Source organism: Notothenia coriiceps, unplaced genomic scaffold (genome assembly GCF_000735185.1).
Source record: "Notothenia coriiceps isolate Sejong01 unplaced genomic scaffold, NC01 NC01_scaffold00001128, whole genome shotgun sequence".
Classification (NCBI taxonomy): Eukaryota; Metazoa; Chordata; class Actinopteri; order Perciformes; family Nototheniidae; genus Notothenia; species Notothenia coriiceps.
In genome coordinates this window covers 21,484-33,748 of record NW_011333829.1, presented here as the reverse complement: position 1 = coordinate 33,748, position 12,265 = coordinate 21,484, and the positions used below count along the sequence as shown (strand labels likewise).

The 12,265-nt window shown below is 40.3% G+C and overlaps 1 protein-coding gene across 6 annotated transcripts in view; it reads right to left on the bottom strand.

Annotated features, from left to right (window-relative positions):
- Positions 1–336: 336 nt before the first annotated feature.
- LOC104959365 (midasin-like) overlaps positions 337–12,265 on the bottom strand; it is a 16,748-nt gene continuing 4,819 nt past the window's right edge. For 4 of the 6 annotated variants that reach the window (XM_010787248.1, XM_010787272.1, XM_010787278.1 and 1 more), the window contains 14 exons: positions 11,684–11,728; positions 11,077–11,136; positions 10,776–10,853; positions 10,647–10,694; positions 9,943–9,990; positions 9,390–9,458; positions 8,669–8,725; positions 7,293–7,382; positions 6,271–6,321; positions 5,079–5,129; positions 4,304–4,375; positions 4,176–4,215; positions 2,023–2,074; positions 337–1,548 (listed from right to left, as the gene is read on the bottom strand). In XM_010787248.1, coding sequence (XP_010785550.1) covers positions 597–1,548; positions 2,023–2,074; positions 4,176–4,215; positions 4,304–4,375; positions 5,079–5,129; positions 6,271–6,321; positions 7,293–7,382; positions 8,669–8,725; positions 9,390–9,458; positions 9,943–9,990; positions 10,647–10,694; positions 10,776–10,853; positions 11,077–11,136; positions 11,684–11,728 — 1,713 coding nt within the window. In that variant the 3' untranslated portion in view covers positions 337–596. The remainder of the gene's footprint in view (positions 1,549–2,022; positions 2,075–4,175; positions 4,216–4,303; positions 4,376–5,078; positions 5,130–6,270; positions 6,322–7,292; positions 7,383–8,668; positions 8,726–9,389; positions 9,459–9,942; positions 9,991–10,646; positions 10,695–10,775; positions 10,854–11,076; positions 11,137–11,683; positions 11,729–12,265) is intronic. The other 2 variants (XM_010787258.1, XM_010787264.1) reach the window with 2 other exon arrangements.

Genomic DNA, 12,265 nt, shown 5'->3' with positions numbered 1-12,265 from the left:
ACAACACACACACACACACACACACGTCGGCGCCCGAGGGGCAAGAACGCCAGAAGACACACACCACACACACCACACACACACCACACCACACACACACACAACACACACACACCAACACAACAAACACACAACACACACAATACGTACGGGTCTGGGGGGGGGGGGGATCCCCTACATTCAGTAGTGTTTATTTTGAGCAAGTGTGTACCTAATCCTAAGTGAATCTATTCACACGTGTGAGTAATATATGACCTACATGTGCAAAGACAACACTACAACCCCATACACTGACACTACGAACTACCACGACACGGATATATCATAAACTCCCATTTTCTTGGCAGTTTGGCACAACAGCCAGAGAACACACACACACACACACACACACACACACACACGTACACGTATTTCCTCATTGGAAAAAGGCTTGATTGTACTCTTCAGTTTTAAGCAATGTGCACCAACCACCTCATAGAATAGACGCTAAGCCGGTACCTTCAAAGTACTTGTAATGTTCTGTAGGGGAACTTGGAAACTGAGAATGTTTGAAGCTTGCATCTGAACCCCTAATGATAGAACAAAGTTTCAGGCCTTCAAACATATTCTCGGTTCTCGTAGTCCTTTTTAATGGCTTTTTTGATGCGGTCGATTTCATCCTCACTTGAGCTGTCATGTTTGCCGTCTTTCTTGCCACTGTCCAATGGGGCTGTGTCGGTGCCTTCGTCGTTTGTTGGCCCGGTGCACTGCAGCTCCTCTCGTATCGTGTTCAGCTCCACCAGGCCGTCGTGCAGCTGCGTCGCCACCTCCCTGATTTTGGCGGCAAACTCGGACTTGGCCCCTTTCTTCAGTTCTTTGGAGTCCTTGGCGATGAAGTAGATGTCCATGCCTACAAAGAGTCCAGTGAGCACACCAGTGGCCATACTAGCGATCTGAACCGCTCTCGCTGCGGTGCTTCCCGCCACGTTGGCGATCTGCACCACACGCATGATCTCGTTAGCGCTGATGAGGATGGCCTTCCCTGCCATGGCGCCGTCTTCATAAATACTCTTGCTGAGCACAGGGAAGTCTCGGTTGTAGGCGTGTTCTTTCATCTTGATCAGGTCAAACCGCTTCATGTTCTCGATTCCCTGCTTGATGAACTTCAGGCACTTGTTGAGGTCGACCATCTTCTCCATATAATCATTCACGATCTTCTCCACCTTCTTGCGGTCCTGGGAGTTGTTGACCTGGTTGGAGATGCCGGCGCCTGCTGATGTCAGACCGCCTGCCGTAGCGACACCCAATCCTACAGCCGTAATAATCAGAGAGACCCCGAAGGTGACCGGAGCCAGAGCGAGGCCGGTGATGGTGGCCACGCCCCCGATGGCGCTGGTGGAGCCGCCGGTGATTTGGGCGATCTTTGTGTTCTTGTTGAACTTGTCCAGGCCGTCTGCGATGCTGTTGAGGTCGATGACGTGCTGCCAGAGGCTCTCAGCCCGCTCCGAGAACAGTTTGTTGAAGACGCGGATTCCCTTCTGCACCTTGTCCGCCGTCACAGCAAACGCCCTGAGACGAGCAATTTAGAATTACAAAGAGCAAGGTCACAGTTCATTTCAAAACTAACCCCTAGTGGATCTTCCATTCACATACTAGTGGTTTTAGTTCCCCAAGTTTTGAGATATCCAGCTCTCAATAATACACAGAATCTGTATAAAAGGTTTTTCTGGTGTGTCTAATACATTTTCTTGCTACATTGTTGATGTCAGACAAACATAAAAAGCTTTTTGAGATGTGGGGGGAAGGGGGTATTGTTTTTGGGAAATTGTGTATTTTTTCTTTTATATTTTTGACCGTGTTTCGAGCTGTGAAAACAAAATGATGATCTCCATATGTTGGGGTCAGTCAGGGAAGACATTAAAGATGTAGATATCTCAAAACTAAATCTATCTGCATGGCTTAATACCACCAGAAATAAAAAACATCAGATCAAAGACAAGGAAGTGAAATATTATATAAACATGTATTTGTGCCATCACTTACTTGGCCTCTTGTTTTTCTGTCATGTCCTCCTCTTGAGGCGTGTCCTCCCAGGCTGAGGAGGTAAAAGTAAGAAAGAAAAAAAATTAAGTTAACTTATCGTGCAATATTCAATAACGGACAAAAGTATGTGACCAGCAAAAGATCCAGAGCATATAGAGAGCCGAAGTCCCTCCCTTCCCGAGGGAGCTCCATGGGACCTTATTTCGGAAAAAGTATGTATTGAAGTCAATGGAGAGAGAAAACTTATCTTATGATCCCGTTTGAATTGTGCCACGAATTACACATATGATGTTTGTCAATTTAAAAAGATAGTTTTGCAAGTTAAAAAAATAAAAATGTGTCGTAAAACTGTGAAGTAACACATGTTTTTGTGTAAAACCGCTCAATGAACTACATCTCCCGTCTCGCACCACACACCAAGAAAACCGTCACGTTGGCACATTTCACTTCTTTCTTTCAGAATGAGGCGACAAGTATTAAAAGAGGTGAAAATCACTCCAAGTCTGGGCATGTTGAGAGCTGTACATACACACAAGGGGAGTTAGTCGGTTCCGTAAGAGCCAGCATGCGGGACCGGGATTCTGGGATTTGTAGTGTTTCTAGTTGGGTATTTTTCATAGTCTTATATTTCAACAGTTTTACGACAAACTGTGACTTTTTTGACATGGAAATTATTTTTTAAGATTGACAAACATCATATGTGTAATTCATGGCACAATTCAAACGGGATCGAAAGATAATCTTTCTCTCTCCATTGACTTCAATACATAATTTTTCCGAAATAATGTCCCATGGAGGTCACCGGAAAGGGAGGGACTTCGCCTCTCTATAGTTCCACAAGCATGGGCATTAACCTGCTGCTATAACAGTATCCAGTAGGGTTGCTGTTATAGCAAGCAGGTGAATGCCCATGCTTGTGGGTTCAGATTTTGGGACCTGGTTGCAGGGTTAGTTTCTATTCGGCCACAATATAAATTAATAAACACAGAAAACACTTTTTAACCGACCTTGCTCTGTGTCCCATGGGCATGGACGTATTTCCACTGGGAACAGGGGGACATGTCCCCCCACTTTTCAAAATCCCATTTGTGTCCCCCCCCCACTTTTAAAATGTGTTTATTATTATTGTTCTCAAAGTGACCAGATTGATGAATTCAACTTCAATTTAAAGAAAAAAATCTTCCCGGGGTGCATGCCCCCAGACCCCCNNNNGGGTTGTTGTTAGCATCTGGTGCTAGCTCGGAGCTAACAGAGATTAGAAGCTGTTTCAACAATAAGGAGAGGGAGAGTCCTCTCCTGTGGGGACTGAGAGAGATAACGTCAGCTCAGGGAGGTAAAGGACTCTGAGTGATTTAGATTGTAAACTTTAGTCTAAGTTATCTCAGTGGGTCTCAAATGGTTTGGTCATCTATGTAAACGAATATTTCCATCTATGTAATATTAGTTGTATATAAAATAAGTTAAGAAATCCTTCCAATGTGTACTATAGGTCATTACACAAATAAGAAACACAGTTTGAAAGGGGAGTGATTAGTCAAATATGCATAAATAAAAAGAAAGAATGCAGACTAGGTAAGATAAAGATGGAGAAAGGAGTATATCAATTATTTGTTATTGGTTGTGAGCATATTCTAATGGTTTTTTAATTATTGAAATATATACAGTTCTGTTTCATATGAGTGTTGAGAGCTTTATCCATAAATCTCTTAATGTTGCCCTCAAAGTGCACCAGATTGATGCATTAAACTTCAATTTCAAGAAAAAAATCTTCCCGGGGTGCATGCCCCCGGACCCCCCTAGGGGATGTGAAGTCATCACAAATAAAACTCGTTCACATGGATAGGATACTAGATAAGTGTGCACACTCATTATATACACTACACATTTTCTTGGATTTGTTAACACTATAGTCCCCAATATATTTGTAGAAAGGCAAGAAATGGAATTAAATTGAGAAAATGTTTCATTGCGGAGGACCCCCTGTTTTGTGTCCCCCCCACTTCTCAAACCAAAGTTACACCCTTGCCCATGGGCATAATGTTAAAATAGATAATGTTATTTCTAAAACTGTTGCCAAAAAATTGGAAGAACACTTTTGTCGTAGATATAATGGTTTGATGCGGCGGCATTCACTTCCTTTATTTGTTACTTACACTCCACGGTGTTCCACCAATCCATAAGGCCCTGGAAGTCCTGAAACACACCATTAGATTTATATGAGTTTGCATGTTCACGGTTGCTATTCAAACTGTTGAGATCATATTTTGCTTCAGAAACCAACCTGTCTGTCTTCAGGCTGTGACGGGTCAATACGTAAATCTTCCAGCTGGTCGAATAAAGTTCTTTTTCCATTCTGAAACAACAAAAATATTACTTTTTTAAATTCATATATTAACAACAACATTTGGAGTAAAGACAACATGTCAGGGTTTAGTGTGTGGCTGAAGTGTGCGAGTGAGACAGAAAGACTGAGAAACATAAAGATAATGAATTCATATCGACTTATGAGGCGTCTCATATCCTTGGTTTGACCTTTCATGCTGTATGTGCTCAGATAAAGAGGAGGAAGTGATAGAAAAAGGAATTCTAAATGCACAGCTTGCTTTTGCAGAAGTAAAGAATCGCCCACGGAAACTTTGAAAAAGGAAGCATAGCAGAGAAACCAGTTTGGGCACATGGCAACCTAATCTCATCTCGTCTCCTTCTATACCAGGGAACTGCACAAACACTGCGTGGAAGTGGGCGTCATGTCGAGAGTGGAGGGTGGAAAAAGAAACACACGTTGACTATAATTGTCTCTGTTGGGAGCTAAGTGGACACCCTGGAGACGAACATAAGACAGAGGTTGTTTTCAGGGAGGGGTCGGGTTACTGGAGCAGATCTTTAGTAATCCTGAACCACGATGAGTAAGACTGAAAATTGTCAGTTGGGTGGACAAATATTCTGACACAGAGGGAGGGAAGAGGTTAAAAAGTGATGTGAGAGCAGACTGAAGGAGAGAAAGGAACTAGGAAACTTCAAACAGTTTTATGTGTCATCAAGTTCATTTTCACTACCTCTCCTTCGCCTACAGCGCCGTCCTGAGCGTTCCTCCTAATGCCTTTGCCCTGAAACAAATGAAAACACACCCAAGACACACAGTTACAGCATTTCTTATATCAATATACAGTTTTGCTTTTGGGCAGATATTAATTCCCATGCAGTCCAAACCGCTACAAAACTATTTTCTCAGAAGCAGCGAACTTATTGGAGGAATTAAAAATAGTTACAGAGCTGAAATAATTAACTAGCTACACTAACAAACCCAATAAGGTCATATGTTTGAGATTTCTTATTACCTATGCTTACTTACTACTCTTCACAACATAACATGGTAAGACTGTACATTTTCAGTTAGCAGCCACAGAGATACACCAAAAAAACATTAAATAATTGAGTGGAGATTTGTGTCCGACAACGCTCTCCACCACCAGCATCAAAATAACCTTTTAGAGAATATATATTAAGAGAATGGTGTTCATGCTATTTTCATCCATGGCAATAATTAAAGTAATGGCTTTGTGTCTATTAGACAAAGGGGAGACTTTATTTAAATGTTCTTTACGGCTTCAATTGAATTTGTGAGTTAAAGGTAGGGTAGGTAAGAATGGAGAAACCAGCTCGAGTGCGCTAGAATTTGAAAATACACAGCCGGAAAAAATCTGCCCCTTCCTTACAGAGCCCCTCCTCCAACACACACGAACGCGCACATGACCAATGAGGGCACGAGATAAGTTTGTGCACAGATGGAAGGCTGACAGGCAGGTAGGCCATCCAGTTATTTTAGCCGGGCCGGGGAAGATGATTGGTCGTGCTTTTCACAGTACTACGGCTTCCACAGATGAAATTGTTTCTGAAGTGAATTACCTACCCCACCTTTAACATCCAATGGCATCGACCTTTTTTTCTTCTGATGAATTTGACATTTAACAAACAATGATTAACTCAATCATCATAGAATAACAAGCGCTGTCATACAGAAACACATTGTCTCCACAGTTCAGATGTATACAGATTCACTGACTTAAAGAAGACACAGAGGGATGCAGATGCTGTGACTAAAATGTTGTCCTTAATATTTGAAACTGCTCATACAGCAGCATTATGCTTGGTAGGTTAGTATTTGTAATGAAGGATTTAGTTAAATTACATTTTGTTCAAACACACATGTATTATCCGCGTGTAAGGAAACATGTGATTGATTGTTACCTTTCCACTTGGCATGAACGGATTGTGTTTCTTCGGTTTCTTGACTTTGGTCTAAAAAGAAAAATCATAGTTTCAGTGTTACCATGAGGAAGATGCACATCATCACATTCTGGAATATTTTGGAGTAAAATGTAACATTTGTTCCTGATAACTATGGTTAAAATAATCAAACCAGGAACTGTTATTCTTTTAACCCTTTGATGCACAAGAGGGTCTTTTTTGAGGTGAGGTGGTTTTCTTGAAGTATCTTTGTAATTAAAAAATTGTATCATTTCATATTCCAGCTATTCCTCAAAAAACATGTTTTGGATATCATGCCATTCAAATTTTAAATTTACATTCTATACATTTTAAGAAATTGTAGTTTTTGTATTTCTACCCCAAGCTTCCATAAGTGGGTCAAAAATGACCCGCATGCATTTCCTATGGGATCCTCTGGGAACCTTTGATTCTTATCACCTGTTGCTGTCAGGAATACATTCACTGTAGACCACACAGACTACATCACAAGTGACACCTCTAATAATAATCATAATAATACATTATATTTGTATAGGGCTTTTCAAGGACTCAAAATCGCTTTACAATATAAGGGAAGGTTAGGGTGCGGGGTATAGGACTATCAAAGTGGATAAACCGGCATGGATTGGGGGGTGGGCTATGAGTAGACAAGAGGAGAAGAGACGAGTTTTGAAAAGGGACTGGAATACTGTGAGGGTCTCAGAATAGTTGAGATCTTTGCATCAATATGTTCAAAATGTTGTTTTTTTTAAATGTAAAAAAAATGTCTAAAATTATAAAGAGTGAAAAATTAAATATAAAATATTTCTAGTGTGAACAAAAATATAATACTAAATATTATAAAAGTGATTTTTCTTAACAAAAATGGCATAAAAATAAAAACACATTATTATTCTAATACGGGTCCTTTTTGACCCACTTATGGAAGAGTGTGGGGTCCAGTCACTCTAAGGGCATCGAAGGGTTAAAAAGCATTTCATTGAAGACATTAATTAAAGCACCTCAGTTTTTTCTTTGCCCTCTTCATCTTTTGTTTCCTCTTTGGATGAAGAATTATCTTCTCCATCGAGCCCTTCATCATCAGACTGAGCCTGAAGAAAGAAAAAAGAAGTGTGAACTTCAAAATGAAATAAATGAGTACCAAGGGGGAAAGCAACAGGGTGGTGATAAACGTACTAATTAAAAAAACTTTTTTCAATTTGATAAAGTACATCAGCTTTGTGAAAATACATTTGAGGTAAGGGACTCAGTATAGTTTATTGGGTACCACTTTACAATAAGACTACCCTTATAAAAGGATTCATAAAGGGTTTATAATTAGGTTATTAATTAGGTTGTAAACACTTTATTTATCATTAAGAACCATTTATAAACCAGTTCTAACGTCAACACAGGCTCACTATTTGGCAAGATGACTAATGAAGCTCAGCCAGAACAAGTTCAACCAGGAAGACCATCTTTACTAACCCATTTACTATTCCGATGTAACTACTCTCTCTCCTCTCAATAAGTGATCGGGGGCGTCACTCCCCAGCTTAACCAATCAATTCGCTCTATTCTCACAAGCCTATCATAGCGCTCTGCTAAACCTTTTAAATCTGCTCTCCCCCTCTGACAGCTGTCATTTCAGGTGACTCAACACAACCCTCCTCGCCCCCTTTACACCTCCCGTCCCTCTGAATCCAGGGTCAAGCTAAGCCCCTCCCCTTCAGACCGAAACCCAACCATCCATTCACCACCACCAGCGTCTAGACCCCGGGGGGTTTTGTCGGATCGGTTATCCCCTCCCGAATGATACTCCCGCACAACGGGGCCTAATCACCAAAATTCCATTACATTCATTTGTGCATTCCTGGCAATAAATATGTATTCTCAGATCAAAACTGTCTCTCCTGATTGAAAGCCTTATATTGGTTACCTAGCTTACTTTGTCTTCTTCATCAGCCAGCATCCTTGGTATCTGTTGTTCACCGAGCTGATTCTCCCCCCCCTTCCATCTTGATGTTTCTTGGCATCTCTTTATGACCATTCATTTACGAGTTACTAACATGTATAGTTGCCAAAAGGGAGCCTTGTTGTAAAGTGTAAAACACATTAATGAGTTACTACCATTTCTAATAAGGCTTAGCAGTAAAGATAAATGTGGGCTCACTATTTGGCAAGCAACCGGTCACAGTCGCCCTGTTTATCTCATGTCTTATAAAAGCTTACTAATGATTTATGAAGTGTTCACAACCTAATTAATAAATGAATTACAAACTATTCGTAAACCCTATATAAGGGTAGTCTTACTGTAAAGTGGTACCATGTATTGTATAGATTGAAGTCCTTATGGCAGTATAGACTTTATATGAAGAGCAAATTAAAAAATAAAGACCTTTGCTCCAGCTCGCTGCGTAAATGGATTATGGCGCCTTGGTCTTTTCACCTTGGCCTGTAAAGAAAAAGCCAGTGATGTGAAGTAACATGAGGAGCACCAACTGGAAGAACCACATTTCACCACAGCCTGCAGACCTAATGTGTGCTACGGTTCACACACACACACACACACACACACACACACACACACACACACACACACACACACACACACACACACACACACACACACACACACACACACACACTTAAGTGCTCTGATTTAAACATGGTTGTTCCACGCAGCTATAAGTCTAAAAGTCGTTTTTAACTTTGTGTGGTTTTTAAACAGGCACAACTTTATTTTAAAATCTAGTTGGCAAGATCCCAAAGTTTCTTGCGAACTGTATCAGGCTGGGTTTAGGAGAAATGAAAACTGTAGGGTTGGGATTACTTTGCCTCGTGACTGACGATAACCGCAAGCTAACAATAGCTGGTGCCAGATGTTATTTGCATTGCATAAAAGAAAAGATAAAAAGGAAGCAGGAACTGGAACTTCAAAAAGGCACCTGCAGCAAACACTTTCTGTTGTCTTCCCCTGAATATAGCGGCAATCTGGAGTTCAGTACACATTCTCACAATTACATCCGGTACATACTACAGGTCATAATACAGGTTTCTGAGCTTAAGGACTAAGGATTAGGAATGAAAACAGTGTGATGATGAAGAGATAAACTCACTGCTTTGCTTTCTCCCTCTCCGGCTCCTGCAGGTCCATCCATGAGGCCTTCATCGTCTGATTGGCTCTGCTGGAAATTAAACTCATTACATTTGATTTAACTTACAGGAGGTTTCAGCAAAAATATTTGTTTTGTTTAGTTTGAAAGAGGCTTATGAAAACAAATACTATTGCTGGCCGCTGACAGCCAAAGTTTAAGACTAGAAATGACATTGTATTGCATCTGTTCGGGGTTAGGGAGGAGTCACTTGAAACAGTTTGAGAATAATTATTTGTTTCCAGTCATGTTTTAGGGGTTTTCTCTTCAAACTTATTCAAATCAAAAATCTTTTTATTTAGTTTCGACAATCACTAAGAAGAAGTAGAAGTGAGAATCTGATCTTTTCAAGTTTCATACAGGACATAACATCTGTCAACCACTGTAGGTGAGTCTTCAAACTTATTCAAGTTGCATACTGGATTATGATTTGCTCCAAACCGCACACTGAGAACACTGATGATATCTTTCTGCTCCCAAACAATATCAATATCTTGTTCTGTGTACATGTCGGTACCTGATAGCTGCTCTTCTGCTTTTGTCTCACAGCTGTTTTATTCAGTTCCTGAAATGAAACCAGAATAGTTTACTTACCACACAGGAAGGACACAGCTCAGCTCCAAACACACACACACTGCTAGCTGCTTTGAATTGTCTGTCAGGGTGGAGCTGCAGCAAAGCTCCTGAAGAATCCTTTCACCTCAGGTCATTTCATCTCACACTTAATCCTTCATCAGATATATAACTATCAGTCCGTCGATACACTCGGCCATGTTTTGAGTTTAATCACGTGGTAATGTGCATTGTGTTGTGACAGGATAAGGAAAAGACTGAGCACTCAGGAGACTCAAATGAGAATACATCTACTGCAGAGAAGCCTAAAGCCAAGCAGGTGGGTTGTTACGGCGGAATAACTTCATCTCGTTGAGTTATTATTTATTCCCTGAACACTGAAGCCTTAAATACCTCCTCTGACAATCTGGCAGATCATGTCCTTGTTGTCATGTAGAGGACAACATATTTTTAAAACTGAGAGTGACACACTGTTCTTTCTTTGTAGAGCAAGGAAGGAACTCAAAGCACAATATGTAACCTTCAAGCTTGCTGCCTGCTTTACTGGATGGTCTTATTGGTTATAAAATAATTGAAGAAAGTGATTTAACTTGCGTTCTAAAAGATATATGAAATTCAAACTGTGGGAGCAGAAAGAAAGTGGTTTACCTGATCGTCCTCATTTCCTTCGTAGTATATGGACGTCCTCTTCATTTCCTGTGGAGAGAGCACAATGTAGCAAACAGGATATCATAACGAATGTTTGCCCTTGGACCAAAAGCCACTGAGTTTACAAACCTCCTTAGAAGGTCTGGGTGGGACCGTTGGAGTTTCACTTCTTTCCTTTCTCTCTTGCTGGTTCATGTTGCTTTTGACCTGACAAGGACACACACACACACACACAGTGTCACACACACAGTGTGGGGGAGCAGGAGCACAGGCAGGCAGGATTTAAAGGGAGGTGAGACGATGAAGAGGATGTGGTGGAGGTCTGGAGGAGGAGCGTGAGGAGGGACGTTTTTTTGACTAAATTTGATCAGCTGTGTGTGTGTGTGTGTGTGTGTGTGTGTGTGTGTGTGTGTGCAAACATTTGACTGACCGGTTTCGGCTTCTCTTCCCCTGGTTTCTCATCCTCCTGTGAGTCTTCTTCAGTGTTTTTCTAATAAAAAAAATACATTAAATATTACATATTAAACTGGATCAGCCTAAATCAGATAACTCAAGGACCACACCAGATATGTTTTGTATGTTTAACCCTTTAACTTCATACAAGGTACTGATTTTCAGATGTATTTTTTCCACTGTTTCAGGCAGCCATTGGTTTTCTATTCATTTCTGTATTGCATGGAAAGCAAACTGCGGAATTCGTAAACTTGGGACATCAAATCTGTATTTGTTTTTGCCAAAACTCCAAAGAACTGACTGCTGTTTTTTGTATTGAAGACAAATCAATGGAAAACGGTGATTGCCGGAGAAATAATACACCCTAAAATCTATTCAAAACATTTAATAAATTAAAGAATTGGGATGTAAAGTCTTCTGTAGTAAATACGGTTCAACATACAAAATCAGTGCTAAGGTCCATTAAATCCACCATCATTTTCCCATCAGCGACTGCCTGTCACCTAAAACCATCAGGATCAGGTCTATCTCCCTCCACACACCGCACCATGACCAAACACCACCAGCAGCAGCTGCATAGTTACTTTATGTGGAGAGCGGAATATATTCAGTTTGGACATGACTCCAGCCTGAGAGTGAAGAACATCAACATTTAACATTTAACATTTGGATCTGCTTTTAGGCCGAGAAATTGGCCAAAATCAGAAAACAGCATTCAAGATATATATTAGTAACTGTGTATATGTCGATCGATCGATTTCTTAACTTTGAAATGTCCTGCTTAGTTCATTTTAAAGATCTTTGTTATTGTTGTAATTTTCTATTCAATGTTTCTTACTATAAAGTATAAAACATTGTAGGAATTCTTTAAATATTCATCATATGCTACCAAATGTAATTTTGTAGCTAATTTCTGCATTTATTAAATATCGTTGTTTTGTAAAAAAAACTGGCCCGTTAGCATTATTAGTCTTTTTCTGTTAAAAACCACGGGTAACAGACAGATGTTCAGAGGCTAGCAACTAACTGAGCTTCTAGTTTTAAATTAGGGCTGTGCAATTAATCCTATTTTAATCTCGATCACGATTTTGGCTTGCAACGATTACAAAAACAACGTAATAAAACGATTATTATTTTTATTAAAAAATAAATAAAATGTAATTATT